Source organism: Piliocolobus tephrosceles, chromosome 7 (genome assembly GCF_002776525.5).
Source record: "Piliocolobus tephrosceles isolate RC106 chromosome 7, ASM277652v3, whole genome shotgun sequence".
NCBI classification, from domain to species: domain Eukaryota; kingdom Metazoa; phylum Chordata; class Mammalia; order Primates; family Cercopithecidae; genus Piliocolobus; species Piliocolobus tephrosceles.
Window position 1 is genome coordinate 137,019,606 of NC_045440.1, and position 19,657 is coordinate 137,039,262.

General features: G+C 54.4%; 1 protein-coding gene across 7 annotated transcripts in view; it reads right to left on the reverse strand.

Moving 5' to 3' along the window:
• Positions 1 to 7,446: 7,446 nt before the first annotated feature.
• ST3GAL1 (ST3 beta-galactoside alpha-2,3-sialyltransferase 1) overlaps positions 7,447 to 19,657 on the reverse strand; it is a 120,119-nt gene continuing 107,908 nt past the window's right edge. For all 7 annotated transcript variants that reach the window (XM_023223556.3, XM_023223595.3, XM_023223577.3 and 4 more), the window contains 5 exons: positions 18,483 to 18,679; positions 17,371 to 17,550; positions 15,985 to 16,030; positions 14,448 to 14,567; positions 7,447 to 12,518 (listed from right to left, as the gene is read on the reverse strand). In XM_023223556.3, the coding sequence (XP_023079324.1) occupies positions 12,345 to 12,518; positions 14,448 to 14,567; positions 15,985 to 16,030; positions 17,371 to 17,550; positions 18,483 to 18,679 (717 nt within the window). In that variant the 3' untranslated portion in view covers positions 7,447 to 12,344. The remainder of the gene's footprint in view (positions 12,519 to 14,447; positions 14,568 to 15,984; positions 16,031 to 17,370; positions 17,551 to 18,482; positions 18,680 to 19,657) is intronic.

Sequence of the window (19,657 nt, forward strand, 5' to 3'; positions counted from 1 at the left end):
TCCTGTCCCCTGGAGTCCCTGCTGAGGGTCCGCCCTGGCCTGTCCATTCCACTGAGCCTGCAGAATGGAGCACTCGGCCTGTGTTCACTCAGTACTGACAAGGGCAGCGCCAGGAGCCTCTTACCAGCTGGCTCCATGGCCAGGTCTGTGATATCGAGGAGAGGCACGAGGGGAGCTGGTTAGTGTCCCTCCACTGTTCCAGAGGCTCCGAGGCACCTTCCAGTTTTCTTGCAGCTTTGATTGGACAACGTAGCTGGTTTGGGCTCCAGAGCCGGAATGAAAGCGACAAGTATCGACTCCATGTGGAGAGTTAGGAGCCAGCAAGCCACCTTTATGTCCTTCTCCCATTGTGCAGTGACCTTGAAGGGCACATGCTGAAGTCGAAGTTGGCGTTGTCCCAAGATGAAAACAGCTGGGTAGCCTGAGCCTCCACATGCAGGGTTCATGTAGGATACTCCAACTTCCATCAGACTTTGACCCGGCAATAAAGAAACCTTTGTTGTTCCATGTTAGGTCGTTGGATTGGGGGGTTTGTCAGTATTGTAGCAGCAGCCTCTTCTGTCCTGGCCCAGACAGACTCAGACCTGGTTTTTAATCCTGGTTGATCAGTTATGAACTGTGGCTACGGGCACGTAACTAACAGTCTCTGTGCCTCAGATCTTCCATGTGGACACCACCCCCGTGTCATTCATGGGGGCTGTTGTGAGAATTAAAGGAGAAAATGCGTGTGAAATGCTTGGCACACAGAAAGGACTCAGAAAAGGCTGCCTGCTGTCTTTCCTTAATATACACTATGTCACCTTACACCCATTTATAAGTTAAGAAACCAAGGTTCAGAGAAGTCAGGCTTTCCCCATTGGTCACACAGCTAAAAAATCACTGGAGAGTCAAGGAGAAGGGGTGGGAGAGGGAGGCCAGGTAGAAACGCCAAGGTGTGGAGGTCTGGACAGGCAGGAGCCGGTGGCCCTTTGAAGCTGTGGGCCGCTGGTCAGACACCCTTGCTTGGGGCGTTGACATTTTCCAACTGGACACAGACTTCTCTTCTCAATCTATTTTCTTAGCTGGATGACAGAGATTAATCTCCTCATCTGGAATGTGTTGTCCTTGTTACTATCTAAGATCAAGTTCTTTTAAGTTTCCGCCTTACACGTGGGTGTGTGGCTTTTCCCTTGAGGTTTTTCAGTTTGTGTCTGCTTCCCGACCAAACCCCATGTTGAATCCGGTGGAAGGTGGGTCCGTTGCGCCCTCTGGTGGCCACCGTCACCAGGCGCTCTTGGCCCAGGTCCGAATGAACAAACCTGGCCGTTGGGCTGGGCCAGCTCTGTCGCCATGAGCCAGCCATGGGCACTCATCCCCAAAGTGCTTTGCCCTGGAGCAGCACCGTCCTCTGTCCCCACACCCCTGCGGATTATGGCGCATTTGCAATCTTTACCCAGGACTCAGGAACCCCAGCCCTCGCGATTTAAGTTCTGGCTACGTCCCTAACTTCTTGGCAAGTCACTTAACCTCCTTGAGTGAGGCTCAGTTTCCTCTTTAAATTCCCCTCTCGAGAGACCAATGGCTCTTGGCAGGATTGTTGCAGGATTAAATGAGCTTAATGGAGGTAAAGCACTCAGCCCATGTTGCCGGCGTGTGAAAGGGAGCCAGCCGCAGTCATTATTCACAAGCCCCTTTTTTTCATGGGAGTTGCCGCTGTCTGGCTGCCCGACCGTCCCCCGTTAACTCTCACCTCTGGTGGCAGAGACCTTCTCTTGCCCGTCTCTGTATCTCCAGCCCCGGTGGCCCTCAGTGCGTATTTGCCAAGTGAAATATATACATAAAGCACATTCGCTTATCACAGTCCTGTGAGGCAGACACGCCCGGAATCACTGTTCCTGGTTTGCAGAGAGGGTCTGTGCATGAACCCCGGTCTTTGACTGCTGGGGCCCGTGGCTGTCCATGGGTGTCCATGACCCAGTCATACCCTCCCCTTGGGTGGCCGACAACGGGAAGAAATCTTCCAGCCACCTGCAAATCTATGCAAACGATTGTTCCCTATTTTGGACACAGCTTCAGAAAAGCCCATCCCAAACTTACAAAAGTGGGAGGAAAGTTCTCAGAGCATTTAGGTGCCCACCGGAAGCTGGGCCTGGGTATCTGCATGTGAAAAAGTCCGCAGGACATACCACTTCCCATGGCAACTGGCTCTACGAGACACCTTCCGGAGGGCTCAGAAGAGAGAGTTCTGATATCTGCCTAGGGTACCCTGTATGCCAGGAGGTGCCCAGCACCATGGCATCCCAGGGAGTCACCAGCCTGTGAAGGGGCAGGCTGTTGCCTGACCAGCGCAATGAACCTGGGGGCTCTGTCCCCTGCCAACATCCCAGCCCACAGCTCTCTTACTTGGCTCCGACAGCAGCATTGGGGTGAGGTCTGCATCTTCCGGGGCCTACGTGGGTGTTTGGGACCTTTCTCTGCCACACGCTGCTCCGAATTTCCTGTTGCCAGCACCCACCATCTTGCTGCCTGCATTCCCTCACTCATGGCGGGTTTTGCACATCAGGGAGGGTGTTTCTTCCCAACCTGTGCCCTTATCTGGCATGACTCTGGTGTCCCTGTGGAGCTCACGTGCAGCCCCTGCCCTCCGAGACCCTGGATGTCTTGCACCGCCTCTCCCTGGGCCCCGCTCCATCACTGGGAACTGTGCCATCTTGAAACCACTGTTTGCAGTCCTTGTGCCCAGGTTGCCCAGACTCTCAGCCCCCAGGTGGTTCCTGGGAAGACCCTGTGTCCTAACACCTACAGGAATCCGCTCACGGGGTCTGCATCTTCTCCTGCCTTTCCTCTTTCACTCAGCTTCCACCCCCTCTGCAGGCCAGCAGCCCACCTCCATCCCTGCACCCAGGCAGCAGCTGAGTAAAGACACCTGAGTGCACAGGTGGGGCCCTCTAGACGCATCCTCTCTAACATCAACCCAGCCCTCCACCCCAGCCTCCAGCTGCCTGTCCTCACAGTCATTTGCTCTGATGACCCACAGTCCATGGGAAAACGTTCCTCAATTGTTCTCTCCGCCTGTCTTCGCCTCAGCTCAGCATTTTGTCTCCCCAACTCTAGGGGAAAAGGAAGCTATCAGATGGCAATGACCTTAGCTTTGTGCCGCTAAAGCTGTCCGCCCCTGCCTGGGTCCCCACCCCGGCGCCTCACCATCCTCTTGTGATGGAAGCGGGGATCCCTCCATGCCATTTCCCTCTCGAGAGCCCTGCTCCACCCTCCTTCTCTCTGCTGCATCTTCCTCTCTCTACTGGCTCCTTCTGGACAGCATTTAAGTCGGCTGTAGTCTCTGCTGCTAGTCAAAACAGCCTTCCTCAAATATGTGACCTTCTCCTCTAACCCTGTGCCCGCCCTGCACAGCCCTTCCCTCTTGGCACACTGCTGGAGTGCCCTGCACAGCCCTTCCCTCTTGGCACACTGCTGGAGTGCCCTACTCGCTCCTTATACACGGGTCTTCGTAGCTCTTAGGCGATTCCCACCTAGTTTCCACCTCCATCGCAAAGAGAGCCTGCTCTCACCCAGGTCATGCATGGTGACACTTCACCACCTCTGGGGACAGGCGTCACCAGGGCGAGGCCTCAGTCTCCTTGAAGTGACCTTGCTATAGCCTCAGAGGCCCCGCGATGCCAGAGACCTGTGGCCTCCCTGGCTGCTGCTTCTAACCTCCTTTCCTGTATTTTGCTCCTTGGACCATCTCATTCAACTCCCTGCAGGCCACATCCAAACCCAGGGCTTCGTGATCTATAGCCTGACGAGGCCCAGGTTTCTATCTCAACTGGCTGGGGTCTTAGGGCCTCGATCCCTTTACCCTCAGGACGGGCTCTGAGCTAATGGAGCGATTGATTCGGGAACCACCTGCAGCTGTGTTCTGAGTCAAGCTGAATTGGAACATGTGGCTTAGAATTGCAGCAAAATATCCCTCTTCAGTATCTCATCCAATTGAACTGACTTTCTGTATCCAAACACAGCCTCCTCTTTGCAGCAGCCCCATCAGCCTGGAAGGTGAGCCACGTGCAGCCACGTGGGGGCCCAGAAAACGGGAAGCCTCTGCTTTTCAGAAGCTCAGCTGAGAGGTGGCTGCGCTGAGGGCCCCAGGGTCTGATCAGTCAGCTGAGTCTTTTCCACCTGCAGGAGGTGCATGTCCAAGGGAAACAGAGGAGGGCAGAGCTGCCATCCTTGGAGGGCTTAGGGTGACACCTCTACAGGGGTCTTAGGTAGTTGGGGAGAGGGAGCAATTGGTTCCCTGCACCAAGCTCACTCCTTGACCACCATCTGCGGCCCGCTACTCCATGTCCCCTACTTGGCAGACATGGGTCATTAGTCTACCTTACAGCAAACTTTCAGGGCAGGTATTATTATTACTTCTATATTTGGAGGGAGGAAACTAAGGCTCAAAGAGGCCAAGTCTCTTACCTGCCTGAGGTGCCTCACCCTATGAAATGGTGACAGTGTTAGTGTGGGCATGTGAATCAGCTTGGGCTACAATTAAAAAAATACCATAGGTCAGTGACTTAAACAGAAATGTACTTTCTCGCAGTTCTGGAGGCTGGCAGTCTGGGGTCAGGGAGCCAGCGTGGCGGGGTTCTCATGAGGCCCCTCCTCCTGGCTGCTGACAGCTGCCTTTCACTGCAGCCTCGCATGGCAAAGAAATCTCTGGGGTCTCTTCTTCTAGGGCACAAACCTCATCATAAGAGCCCCTATCATTTCATCAAACCCTAATTACCTCCCAAAGGCCCCGTCTCCAAATACCACCCCAACAGGGTCTTAGGGCTTCCACATACACATGGGTCGGGGTGGCACAATTCGGTCTATAGCAGTAGGATTGGAGTCAAGCACTCACAAGATATTGGGAGGATACGGGCATGTAACAGCTGGCATCTCTGAGAAGCAGGTAACCTGGAATTTGCCGAATTATGGAGACCTCAAGTTTCAGCTGAAAATGACCAGGAGGTCTTTGACTCTGACACGTGGACGAAACTTCACCTGGTTCTTCAGGAAAGGATGGGCCCAGGGCAGGCATCAGATGGAGGGAGGGGGCAGGGCAGATAGGTACATTGTTACCATCATTTCTATAGAGAATGTCATCAGGGTGATATCCCACAGGTGTTTGAATATGACCCCCAGAGTCCTTGAATGAAACAGCTGAAGCAGCAGGGGCTGGCCCTTCCCCAGCAGACGAGGAAGGTCTGGAGCATCACAGACATTTCCTGTCCAGGTCTGCTAGGGCATCGGCCTCCTGGACTTGCCTCAGCCTCTGTCCCCTAGTAGGGGAGCAGCCTCTGAGGGTACACAGACAATTATTTTTTTGTGGCATGAGGACCTTCAGTGAATCCTGTGTGAATAAACCAGCTGCCAGAGGCATTGGGAGGACACGCGGGGAGGCCCCTGTGACTGGGCGCTGGAAGACAGGGCCCTCCCCACCCCTACCCTGCTAGGTGATGCTGTGGTCAGGGAGGACGGCTGCACCTGGGAGGTGCTCACTCACAGTCAGGGGCAAAATGGCAGCCTCTGAGGCTCACCCCGGTCACTGTGGGCCATCGACAACCAGAAAGAAAAGAAAAACGGGGGGGGGGGGGGCATGGGTGGGAAATACCATCCATGGCTGAATGTAGAGAATGAGCAAAGGAGAGTGGGTTGCCACACTCTCCTTTCAATCCCTGTGCACCTTAAACATCCTGGGAAAGTGAAGAGGAAATGGAAAGTTCTACCTAGGAATTTTTAGTCCCCTCGCTTTTTGTTGATGGCCAACTGTGCGTTTGGAACAGCCTGGCAGGTATCCCTAGGATGTCCCAGGGCTTCCAGGCCAAATCCTGGGAGGATCTGCATTTGGGGGAGGGGTGGGAGTGCAGAGGCAGATGGGCCTTGACTCTGGTCCCAGCATCCAGGCAGGTGCCGGGGCGTCCTGGAGGAATGCCTTTAGGCCCTCAGGGCTCTCCAAGGAGGGCCCTGACGATTTCTTTCCCTGGCCATGGGCTCTAGCCTGAGGCCAGGGTGTGATGTGCAGGACAGGGCGGCCAGGCACTGGAGCCCTGCAGAGCTGGCCTGGAAAAGTGGGCGGCGGGGCCGACTGCAGCATGGCACCACCTCGTGGCCACTGATCCACATTGCAGCTGTGATGTGAGGCCAACCAGGAGTGAATCTGGGGGAGGCTGTATCTTCCACAGAATGGAGGGGTGGGAGCACGTGTTAGCGCCAGATGACGGCAGGGCCCTGTAGGGAGAGGACAGAGAAGTGATGGGACAAGGAGGAAAGGGAACTCTAGAGTAGAGGAAACAACTTAGAGAAGATACAGGGGCAGCATGAAGGCCCGTGGCAGGGGGCAGGAGCAGGACAGAGGCATGGGGGGAGGGAGAGAAACAGACCCGGCTCCCCAGCAGAACCTTGCTGTCCATTTCAGTCTTGCAAACAGCTCCTTCTCTGCTCCTGTGTCTGACGTACTAATAACTAACATTTGTTGTCGTAAGCCTTTTGCGTATGTTAACTCATTTAATTCTCTACGTGTATGGATACAGAGGTATTATATCATACCAAACGTATCCATCATGAGATCAGGCAGAGAGGTTAAGTTACTTGCTCAGACTCACACAGCTAATAGGTAGGACCCAGGGCGGCCTGGCTGCAGAGCCTCTGTGTGAATCTTTGCCCCATCCTGCCACTGGGGGCTGCCCTCAGAAGATCCCCCCAGTGTCTCAAATGATTCAGGAAACATCCTTGCTAAGCACAGAGTGGCAGGGAGGCAGCAGGGCAGACAGGAGGCCCAGGACTGGAGAGAGACGCCTTGCTGTGAACCCACCTCCACCCTCAGCCATGCACCAGCCTGCAGGGCTGTTCTGAGAGTTAAAGACCACGCCCAGGGAGGTACTGTGTGCCACACAAACTGGGAGGCCTGGCTACTATTTATACCGATTTTGTCTTACAGGCTCCCAACATTGGGTTTCTGAGTGTTTTTTTTTAAAGGGAGATTAGTGCCAACTTTGGACCAAACTCATGCCCATCCCTGGGTGTGCCTGTCTCTGTGGGGGAGAACAGACTCTAGCCCAGCCCGTATCAGGCCCTGGCCAAGGTGAATTGACTCAGCAAACGTTCGAGCAGGTGGTGCATGTCTACTGGGCCTCTTGAGATGCTTTTGTTTTTAATCTCACATCCCCTCTGATGGCCAGTGTTGTCACGCCCATTTGACACATGAGGCAGGCAGCTGAGGTTCAGAGAACTTAGGTGACTTGCCAGTCACACAGCAGGGCACGGCACTCCTGGGCTTGAGAAGAGGCCTCTCCAAGGCCTTCGCTGGGGCTCTCCTCTGTATCCTGAATTCTGGCCTTTCGGTAGTGGTGACGCCAACCCAGTAGGCCCTCTGAGCTGGAGGGTTGAAGGCAGCGCAAATGCACGACCCTTGTAGGAAAACAACAAACACACCCAAACGATAAAATAGCTCTTTGTTTATTCACTTTGATTTGGATCATTGGAAATATTAAACAATAAATAAAACAGAGCGGGGGCTGAGGAAAGCAGGATCTTGCTAACGTTATTTGAATGCATCCCAACCAGTGCTCAGCTGCGCAACAACGTGGAGAGAGGCGAGGGGGAATAGAAAGCAAATTTTAAAACACCAACAGCCAAACACACAAGACTGCACACAGGAAAAAGTGCTCAAGAAACTTTGGCTTTGAAGGGAATTCAGTGAAGGGAAGCGATTGTGCAGGAGGAAGGGAAGGAACCCGCGATCACCCTAAGGGGCGGGGGCTGAAGGGGGAGGCCCTGACACAGGCTAGGGTTAAAGCTGACGTCCCCCAGCTCAGGACGTGCGACCAATGGCAGTTTTCCACTAGGAAGAAGCTGAGTGATGAGGCTGGATGATGGGATCGCCTGATGGGCTGGGAGGGAGAACAGGAGGTGTAAAGGTGGCTCACCGCCCATAGGAAATTCAGTGCTCTTTTGGTAAGAAAAAAAAAGTCAGTAATGCCCTGATCCTGACAAGCTGTGAGATGCTGCCTTGCCTGTCTCTGCCTTTTCTTCTAAGTCTTCCTCCTTTTCTTTGCACAGGTGTCAGGGAGCACCCCAGAGGTGCAGGAGCTGGTGTTTTCATGACAAACAAAAATGGGGAGGCTGACTCTATCTCCAAACTGGCTAGCCCAGTTCACAGGGCAGGATAATCCTGATGGCATGTGGCCACATTTGCTGCAAACCAGATGTCCACAATGGATATAATGATACCCCCGGGGCTCTTCTCAGGGGCGAGGACAGGTGCTGGCTCCTGATGGCGCATGGCTGGTGTGCAGGCATCTTTAGCTGGACAGTGGCCCCTTGAGGCTTGGGCTTCCCTGCACACGGCCTTTTTGATCCTAGCCAGGGGAGGGAGAGAGAGTTCTTTTGGTTTCCTTTTTATTTATTTTCAGACTAAAGCAAACATACCCGTTCTAAATGTTCTTTGTGGTTTTAATCCACCTTTGCCAAGAGGCCAGTCACATCCAGGTGGGACTGGCCTCTAGCACCACCTTCTGGCCACGGCAGAGAATGAGATTCCATCAAAGCCTCCCAACCAGCCCTTTCCCTAAAGAATCACCCAGATCTTAACTGCCCTCTCCACCTTCTGTTTTTTCCCCCTATTTTATGTTCTATTTTCTCATATCTAGCTTTTCTCTCTAAGCCTAACCAAATGCTTTGCTGAATGATGTTTGGAAAAGCCAGAGTTTTAAAAGGCATTCATCCATTTATGAACTTTCTTCCAGCCCAGGATCCTTGCAGAGAACCAGAGGTTATAAATCTGCCCTCCTTTCTCCCCTAAAAGGTGGCTGAGGGGAGGGGAGGTGCACGTAGCTCCAGCTAGAGCAAATCAGTGCCCTGACTCACTGGGGAGACCCAGGGGGCTGGAATGTTGCTGACACCTCATGGGCCACTTCATCAGCCTATCTTTGCAGCTTCAGGTTCAGCGCTGGGTGCTGCAGGCAGGGACCCCTCTGTTCCCTGCGTGAATGCAGGGCCAGTCTCCAAGGAACTCTCTCTGTCTGCAGAGTAGAAAGAGTTGTGGGCTGGGACTCAGTGGCCTGCGGGAGCCCCTGCCACTGCCTGCCCGGCACGAGTGCTCGTCGTACTCCTACTGACAGCATGCATACTGCCCTCTGGCTAACACATACTCTTGTCTAATTCCCAGCCACCTTCACCCCAGGGATGAGTTCCAGTTGGTTTGAGCCAAACTGGTGCATTTAATTCTGGCTGGAACAACTGGTTTTTATTCCATGAAGTGCCCATTGCTAAGCCAATGAAACGTAAGAGCTATCTGCTGGGCTATGGGAAAGAGAAATGTGGTCTCCTGCACGGGAGGGCATGAGAGGACACCGAGGCGGCCTGCGGACAGAGCTCGGTGCTGAGAGAGCCCAGGAGAGTCAGAGCCTCCGCTCTGGTTACACTCTTTCCAGATGCTGAATGGAGACTTGCTGGGAAGCCCGCCTCCAGACAATTTCAGCATAGTGCCGGTAACACCCTACTTCTGCTCAAACTCTGACTTCTGCTATCTGTCCCAGACAGTGCACGCTGCCCGTCACTTCCCTCCTTCACACTCCACCAGGAAAAGGCCACACCTCCCTATGCAGCAGCCTTTTAGCAAATGTGCTCAACAGGAAAAGTGGTTTTTCTGATTAAACATCAGTAACTAGAGTCACCAATCACTCTCCACTCCCCAGCCAGCTGCAATGTGGCCTTGATTTTCTCATCAGTATAACGGGAGAGCTGGATTTGGAGGCTGGAAGAGATCTCACAGCTTGACCATCCTAGTGGGAGACGGGGAGACCAGACGGAGACCAGGCCATCGACCCAGGCAGCATGTGGCTCAGACACAGACGCCTCTTCATATCCAGGGACCTATTCTTATACGGCAAGACCCAGAGAAGTCGATTGCTCAGCCCGAGCCTGCCATCCCTGTATAGACTCAGCTTTTAGGAGAAAGGGAAGAGTTCAGGAGATAGCATCACTCTCTGTTTCAGTGTCTGATGATCTGGAGTCTGCCCCTGCAGTCACTCAGTCACTCAACAAACGTTTGCTGAGTTCTTCACCTCATATATGGCTGTGAACTCTGCCCTTCGAGGCTGTATGTTCTGAATGACGACTCAGCGATTTACCAGCCTTTCTCAGAAAAAAAAAAAAATCTTAAAAGTTTTGGAGGATTTTAAAGCTGAAACAGGTTTTCTGTTGAACACATTCCCCATTCTGAACCTTTGAGAATCTGATAAAAGCTATAGACCCTCTCTCCAGAAAAATGCTCTTAAGTAGAGATTCAGGGAAAAAACCAAACTTGGCATGCAACTTCTGGGGGCTCTTGTGAATGGCCTGAAGCTACCTGTGACCCATGACTGGTGTCCCCAGGCTCCTCCCTCCCCGTGTGCACAGGCGGCTCCCCTGAGACTGGGAGCACAGGCCCATGCCTCCGTCACATTCCACCAGGAAAAAGTCACGCCTCCTCAAAGCAGCAGCGGCCTTTTCAGGGATATTTTCAACAAGAAAAGTGGTTTTCCTGCTTAAACATTAGTAACTGGAGCCAACAATCACTGTTTCCCACATTTCTGTTACTCTCCACTCCCCACCCAGCAGCAGTAAGGTTTCACAGAGTTTTAGAGACTCCTAGCCTGAGAAGAAATCCAAGTCCACAATGAGGAAGAAGGAAGGTTGGGTTGGAATGGGAGGATGCTGAGGACATTCCACAAACCATCCAAGCCCTAGATACCCACAATATCCCACGTCTGAGGACTCCTACAAACCCCCCTTAAGCCCACCCCCGTTTCCCAGCTACTGGGTGAGGCAAGCTTCATTAAAACGCCAGGACCACCAAAAGAGCCAGGGTGCAACAATGTCAGTTGAATTAAAAAAAAGAATCAATAAATAATCAGGAAGGCTAACAAGGAAAGGAGAATAGCTGGGGAGTAAGATGAGGTATGTGGCAGTCACCATTCCTGGGATATCCTTGGCCCAGACCCCCAGTGACAGCCCCAAGATGGCCAGCAGGGACTTGCCCCTGAGCTCAGGCCCTCGGGGAAAATGCTGCTGGCAGCCTCCTGTGTGGCTTTGGAGGTTGCGGGCACCCTATTGAAGAGTCTTGAGAATGAGAATGTACGTTCCATTCTGACGCGCTGCTGGGTGCTGTTGAATATCCTCAGAGCTTTGTTCCAATTCAGGTGCTGGCTCAGGAAACCAGAAAAGATGTTCCCAGCCAGAAAGCAAGCAGGGCCGCTGGTGGGGGTCCCTTTTCCCAAGTAAGGGCTTTTGTTTCATTTCAGCCCGTGCATGCTTTTCTTTCCCAAATACAAAGGCACATGGAAGTGGTCAGATCCGCTCTCGCCACGATTAGAACCACGAGATGGACTACTCAAAGGAACATCTGCTTGGGAAGAGGTATCTGCAGGAGGCAGAAACACGGCGCCAAGTTTGGTTTTTTTTTTTCTTTTCCTTTTTTTTTTTTTTTTTCAGAGACAGGGTCTCACTCTGTTGCCCAGGCTGGAGTGCAGTGGTGTGATCACAGTTCACTGCAGCCTCAAACTTCTGGGCACAAGAGATCCTCCCTCCTCAGCCTCCCTAGTAGCTGGGGCTACAAGTGTGTGCCACCATGCCTGGCTAATTTTTTTAAATCTTTAATTTTTGTAGAGACAGGAGTCTCACTATGTTGCTCAGACTGGTCTTGAACTCCTGGGCTCAAGTGATCCTCCCGCCTCGGCCTCCCAAAGTGTTGAGATTACAGGTGTGAGCCACGGCACCCGGCCTCCAGTTTCTGTGAAAATCTTTGGGGTAGGAGCCTCTGGTGGCTCATAAATGAGTTTTGGGAAGAAGATGACAGGGTTATCACGCCAAGCGAGAGGCCAGGCTTCGTGCAAAGAACGGCGGCATCTTGCCCCGAGTGCCAACACCGCCTGGCATGTCTGTGTGCTAGACATAATCGCCACTCAGGTCTCTGCCCATCTTCCTGGGAAACTGTCCTGTCTCAGAATATAGGCGTCTTCCACATTTGTTCCCCAAGCTCGCTCCAGGAGCTAAAATGATTTTAGTGTGTGGAGGGTGAACCTTTCCCAGCGCCTCCCCAGCTCTGGGGCAGCGGTGGGGGGACGTTGTCCCCACTCAAGACAGGTTCCGAGACATGCCCTGCCACGCTGGCAGAACTTAGTGACCTTGCTGAATAGATGCTGCCAATGGCTGGGTGCAAGAGGCTGTGAGCGGTGCCTGGGCACACACCTGGGGCTGCCCCTCCAAGCTCCGGGATGGAACGGCTCCGGCAAGATGCTGGGGCTGGAAACGCAGAGGTGTGACAGCGCGTCCATCCTCAACCCTTCACTGCGTCATCTCCCCTTGAAGATGCGGATTTTATTGATGGAGGCCAAGGTGGCCGTCACGTTAGACTCGAAGTCTGCGTCATGCACCCCCGTCTTGCGAAAAGCCCCGGCGGACGGGTTGTTTTCCCAGTAGTGGTGCCAGTTCCCTTTGCTGTCTGCCCCGAAGCCATACAGGTCCACCTGTGGGGGCAAAGCAAAGATGAGAACCAGACAGCAGGGCTGCCGGTGGCACCTTCGAGAAAGGAAGCCTGTAGGCGTTCCTGGAATCCCACAGGACCATAAACAGCATTTCCAAGGACTCAGACTAACCCTTCATTAAAACCCTTCTCTACGTTCCTGGAACTCTCAGAGGCTTGGTGAAGCAAATGCAAGTTAAGTAAAGCTCAGGTCCAATGCCAGACGCACCCTGAGAAATGACTGCATGTGGGTGGTCTCAGAGCCCGGGTCTTAACTCTGCAGCAAGGGCAACCTATTCTTCCAGAATCGAGGAGCTACAGAGGGAAGCAATAGGAAGGAGCCCGTGGAATGGAAGAGAGTGGAAGGAAAGCAGGACTTTGGGGCCAAGCAAGCTGCCCCAAATCCCAGCTCTGCCACTCCATGATGCTCTGGGCATGTGAAATCACTTGTTGGAGCCTCACTTTCCTCATCTGGAAAATGGGTCCAAGAATCACAATTGCACTGAGGCAGAGGGCAGGGCTGATCCCTTTCTTCTCTGCGGCCAACATTCATCTGGTCCAGGCGCCCTCATGGCCACTAGGCCAGGCCTTTCACATACATGACAAATGCTGTGCATTTGTTCTGAGCCCAGCACCCTACTGGCTGTGTTGAAGTTCAGGCAGAGCTTGATCAGATGCCAGCTGGGCAGCTGCTGGGGGAAGCAGCCTTGGGGCTTATAGCTTCTTGGAGTCACTGAGTGATGCTTGTTGGAACTGGGGCTAAATTCAGGGCTCCCACAGCACAGAGGAGGGAGGGGCTCATGCCCTGAGAAGTCAGAGGAAGCTCTTCAGAGGAGGTGGCATGTGGGCCGGGTCTTGGAAAATCAGTACAAGATGACTGGAAGGAATCACACGGAGGGGTTTCCAGGGAGAGGATGTGCTATGCACTGCAGCGTGCAAGACAGATTGGAGGGGTGGGGACAAAGAGGGGACAGAGGACAGCTCCATGCCATATGTGGCTTTCTAAGGAAATGCAACATGGACGTGGCCTGCTCCAGGGCAGGTACATTAGGGCCAAACAGGTGGGCACGGTGGGAGAAAGGGCTCTGAGCAAAAACCCAAGCAAGGGTCTGGGACCAGCTGGCTGGAGGTGGGTGGGGTGGGGAAATGACAGGGGCACCCACGTTGCAACCTGGGAACACCAGGGCAGGGCCGAGCCTGGGGACCTGCCTTGCAATGCCTCTGACCCCTTCCTGGGATTTCCACCAGGCACCAGGCAGGTGGGGCTGGGGCTGGGCTGGATGAGACAAGAAGGAGGGCCCTGCCTGAACCCAGGGTCAGGGAGGAAGTGGGGGCTGTGTGACCCGCCCTCCTGCTCCTCTTCCTGGGGCGGCAGCAGGCCTCTCAGAGCATCGGTGGAAACCCGAACACAGCCTGGTAGACGGTGAAGGACGTCGGAAGGGAAAGGCATGCTTCTCGAGATCACTAGTTCTCAATGTCGGCAGACGGTGGAACCCATGGGGGCCTGGCTCCATTAATTCTGGAAAAATTGGGCCAGGATGTGGCCTGGGTGCTGGAACTTAGACCCACAGATGATTCTAAGGAGTAAGTGGGATTGAGAACCACAGCCTTAGACAATTCTCACTATGAGAATCCGCTCCTGTATCCGGAATCTGCTGCTTGAGCTGAGCTTCCACCGCCATGGTCCTGGGCACTCACACAGAATGTGCCAGAACTCTTGCTCCCGAGAACTTTCTCATAGAGCACTGTTACTCACTAAAACACCCTGGGAGACACACGTTGCAAGCCTTGACACAGAGACAGAGAATCCGAGCTTCTGGAAGAGGCAGGCCAGGTCTACCTGCCCTCCCTCTCTCCCTGCCCTCTCTTGGGAACACAGGACGGTGAGCTCTGTCCTCTGGGCAGCCCTGCGGGCAGGGGGAGGGTGGCATACCTCATCGCAGACGTGCATTGAGAAGATGACCGAGAGGATGCCAGTAGATGGGTACCGCCCGTGCCCTTGCAGCCAGCTGTCAAAGACATACTTGATGAAGGCCGGGTGGTAGATCAGGATCTGCGGGGATGGGAAGACATGGCCCTTAGTGAGTTCCGGTGGGCAAAGGACATGGAGCGCCTATCAGACACACACACTGTTGCGGCCATGGAGGCACAGCCGTGAGCCTGACGGATACCCCTGCACTCGTGGGCCTCCACGCTCGTGGGAAAGATGGACACTCATCCACATCAGTAAGAGACAGAGGTGCTGAGCTAATAAGTGCTATGGAGAGCAGTGATGCAGAGAAGGGCCCTACAGGACCGTGTGAGGAGGATCGCTGAGCTGACACACAGAAAAACCCAAGGAGGCCAAGGAGTGAGACAGGAGACTGCTCAGGAGAAGGGGGCTCCAGGGAACAGCGTGACGTGGGACCAGACACTGTCAATGAGTGAGGACATAAGCACCAAACCACCTGATGATGGCTGGAATCATCACCAATCCTTAAAATGACCTCATGTCCCAGGTTTCCCTCTCCTCCTGCTACAGATAAGAAAACTGAAGCCCAGAGAGGCTAAGTGAGCTGCCCAATGTCACGCAGCCGGCAGTGGCTGAGCTGGGAGGGGCCGGTATCAGGCTTGACCTTGGTTCCTCACCCAAAGCCGGCCTTGAGGACAATGAAAGGAACTTCTCAGGCAGGAGAGGGCGTGTATGTCCAGAAAGCCAAACTCCAGCCCCTTGGAATGGACTGGAAGGGTGGATTCTGTGGACCTCTGGTAAACCATTCCCCTCTCAGTGTGGCCTCCTCCCAACTCTAGGAGGCTGTCCTTTCCACCAACCCCACCCTGTACAGACACATAGTGGCCTTTTCCCTGAGGCAGCACAGCCCAATGCAAAGGGCCAGGTGCTCGAGGCACAGGAAGTCTTCAATTCTACCCTTATCCCGAACTAGCTGTGTGTCTCTGGGCAAGTTTCCTGACCTTTCTGAGCCTATCTCAGTTTGATAAGAGTATGCAAAAGGCCAGTGTGGTAGGCACCTCACTTCCCTCCTTCTTCTGCCCTCTGCCCATCTCTTGGCCAGCCTCATGCCAGGGGCCTGCTGGGGAAGATGCAGACATGGAAAGAGATGGAGAGGCAGGAGGTGAGGCCTGGTTTTGAGAGTAATTCACAAACCACAGCGTGCATAGGGGTCCCTGGAGAACATGTTAAAACCAGAATGTGGGGGCGGCCAGGGTTTCTGATCAGTAGGTTCGAGACGGGTCTGAGGATGTGCATCTGCGACAAGCTCCCGAGTGATGCTGCTGGCCCGGGGGATCCCGCTTTGAGAATCTCTCCCAGTGTTTGACCTCTTCCCCCAGGGCGCTAGCTAAGTGGGAGATGCTACCTCCAGCAGCCTGGGGATCTGGGGGCTGTCTTGCAACTCAATGCCGTACCTGAGAGCAGAGCCTTAGATGAGGAAGCCTGAACTTAGAACAAAGGGGCTGGGGCCTCCACTCACCTTATCCTGTTTCACTCTGATCTTGGCAGGAACCGGGACGTAGGTGCTGCAGTTGGAGAAAGAGAAGCTGGTTAATGGGGCAGGAGACAGGCCCAGGAACCTGGGCACGCAGCTCTGGGGGTAGTGACTAGAGAATGAAGCAGGCGTAGCCTCTCCTGCCCCCCACACCTTCCCTCAGGGACCCCCACACCTTCCCTCAGGGACCCCCACCTCCCTACCCCAGCCACAGAAACCCCCTGCCCACAGCAACCCCCGATAGACACCAGAGGGTGGCCTTGCCTAATTTGAGGACATTCTGCTGGGTTTTGGCCCCTATTCCCCAAAAAGGTGAGGACTTGCTCCAAGCACAGCCTTAAGGAATGGAGTGGGGGCCGTGGTGCCTCCACCTCTCAGGGCCAGAGCACCCCTGCCGAGCTGGGGCACTGGCTGGTGAGACCCGCGGCTGCCCCTTTCTCAGCTGGGCGGTTGCATGCACCCCGAGTGCAAAGGTGTCAAAGCTGGTCCCACGGGTGTGATTCCTGCTCCCGGAGGAGACTGCAGCTGAGCCACACCCAGACCTGGCTCCCACCCCGCCCCACCCTGGTCTGCCTCCCTCACCCCTGGTCTCCTGAGGGCACAGCCCCACTGTCTCCTGCACCCACATCCCGGGGCTGGCTCTGTTCCCAGAAAACCTGGCCAAAGACAAGACGGCTTGTGGAAATCTGGACATCAAAGCACTTGCCTTCAGTCAGGGTTAGATGAAGAGCACAGGCTCTGTGTGGAGTTCAATCCTGGGCAAGGTGCTTGGCCGAGCTCCAGAGTCCTCACTGGGACAATGGAGTTAATGATAACGGCTATTGTGAGGATTAATTGAGATACTATGTGCCGAGTGCCACGTGCGGTGCCTGCTCAGGAAACCAGGTTCCTGATTGTCAGGGAAGCCACAGCTGCCTTGCTCAGCGCTGCCTGCCCTGGGGAGGGGCCCAGGCTGCACCTGTACTCCCCATCCCTCATTTCTTAGGAACCCTCACCTGGCCAGGCTCACGTACGTTTGAAAAGCAAGGTGCTGTTATCTGTCAGGCTGCACTTCAGAAATAAAGAGAGGCAGAACTCACAGGTGCCGACCCTTTCTAGCGGCGGCCCCTTCCCGAAGAGTCTCCAGGGTGCGTGGAGGTCCCTTCGGGCATTGTTAGCAAGAGGACACGAAAGCTTGTGGTTTGTTAAGTGATGGGGAGGGAAGAGTTGGAACAGTCGGGGAGGCAGCCACGGGAACTGGGCTTGTGTGTGCCGGAGGAGGCTGGTGGAGGGAGGCACCCCGGTGGAGGCACAGCAGGACCACGGCAGGGTTGGGGGACAGGGTGTCACTGCAGGGAGGGGAGCAGTGAGTTGGCCACAGGGGGGACTCACTGGGAAATGGTGCCTGTGGTGGTGGCGCTCACCACCCACTCCAAGTCGATGGTCTTAAAGGGCACCAGGATCATGCTGACATTGTCTCCCAGCTCCCGGAAGCTCTCAGGGTACACCAGATGGTGGGTGGTCTTCGTCCCAACATCAGCCTCAAACCCTGCCGTGGGCGCCTTGTTCATCCTGGGAGAGAAGGGCAGAAAGTTGAGTCTTGTAGCATGGGCACCCGTTCTCAGCCTGAGCTCTCCGAGAGAGACACTGAGCCTCCAGTGTGACCTCAGGGGTGTCATCTGCCTTCCCCGGGCCTCCTCCTTTTCCTCTGTAAAATAGAGACAATGAAGACACAGCTAGAAGGCTTCAGCTATTTTTCTCTCTTTCGTGACCTCAAGGGAGTCTAGCTATCACCACCGCTGCCTGCCTGTCACAGACAATCTCAGTCAAAGGGTATTTCCAAAGCCCTATATTTGCAGTCAAGGAAACCTGACTCTGATCCTTACCATGGACTTTCCCGTGGGACACTTGGTACACTGAGGCTCCAAGAGGCAGGTAAGTGGTCTAAGGACTAAAGTCAGGAATCACAGACAGCAGAGACTATTCTAGAAGGCTGCTGGGGATGGCCGGCCCCCACCCCTGCACTTCTCAGCATGGAGCACTTATGAGTGGTGTGGTGGGAATGGCAAGAGACTCAGGACAGACTTGGGTCATCTTCCTGGAATATCTATTTCACTTGGTGACAGGGAAAAATACATTTTACATAAAAGATGTGGTTTTATTATGGCCTAGATTACAACATGGGGATGAATTTTAAAGATTTAAGAGTCCTCACATTAATTTTGCTCTCTCCCCAGGCCTCCACGTGCCAAGCTTCCAACAACGCGGGACCTCCTACGTATGGCTTCTCCGCACGCAGAGGCCCTTCTAGTCCATTCTCGTCCTGCAATAATGCAGAGGTGGGGAATCTGAGGCCTAGGGGGTGCAGTGTGGAGCCTGGGGTCCCTAGGTAAGTCCAGAGACACCAGGACTGAACCTTGCCTGCCTGAGCCAAGATGCTTCCTATAGCTCCAAGGGGCCCCTGGGTGCAGCACAGTGGGCTTGGGAGAGGGTCTGGCACTCACCTGAGCACAAAGTCGTGCCTGTCTATCTCAGGCCCATAAGAAGACTCCCTCAGGTTGCCTGAGTTGCCCACAACGGCACAGCGCCGGCAGCCCACCGACCTCTTCTCCAGCATGGGGTCCACGTTCCCAGGCACCACTCTGAACAGCTCCTTGATGGTGTCGTTCAAGTTATTGGGCTTCTTCTCCCGCTGGAGCCTCTGTGGGCGGAGGACAGAAGGTGGTCAACCTGGCTTTGTGGCCCCAGCTTCCTGGCAGCAGAGCCCTTGAGCCACCTGCTGTTGTTTACTGGGGCCTCCTGTTCACCCTTCTCTCTGCTGGGTCCCTGGAGATGGAGGCGGCTCACACACAGACACCTCCACTTCCTCCTTCAAGGACATTAAGGGTTACTCAGGAAGTAGATTATTCATGTATTCTGCAAGTGTTTACTGAGCACCTCCTATGTGCCAGGCATGCTGAAGCCACTTGGGTGATCCAACCACACCTGGCCTCAGAGGCCCCTCCAACTCCACATGCCATCAGCGTTTCTCCAACCTGCTCCTCCCTGGGGGCTCCCCTCTCTCTGAAAGGCCCTCCATCCCTCTACGTGTCACCACTGCTTGAAAGAGAGAAAAATAGCAGAAGTCTTCTAGCTGTGTCTTACTCCCACCCTGCTCAGACACCAGGGCCCAGGGGCTGTGTGCTCTCGCTCAAACCTTAACAAGAAGAGCGAGGAGTAGGTGGAAATGCCAGTTCTCCAGCCCCAGCCAGGGATGAGGGACAGCAGTAGGGATGTCTGCCATCTCTCCTGCCTGACCCTCAGTTGCCCTGGTCCCAGGACTGTTGGGTTCCAGTCAGACTGAAGAATCAGCAGTTTGCTGGATGCACAAGGCCTCTATGATCTGCCTAGCAAATCGTTTTCATCTTCTTTTAAAGACCTAGCCCAGGCCAGGTGCGGTGGCTCAAGCCTGTAATCCCAGCACTTTGGGAGACCAAGGCAGGTGGGTCGTGAAGTCAGAAGTTTGAGACCAGCCTGGCCAATGTGGTGAAACCCCATCTCTACTAAAAATACAAAAAAGCCGGGCATGGTGGTGCACGCCTGTAGTCCCAGCTACTTGGGAGGCTGAGGAGGGAGAATTGCTTGAACCCGGAAGGTGGAGGTTGCAGTGAGCCAAGATCGCGCCACTGCACTCCAGCCT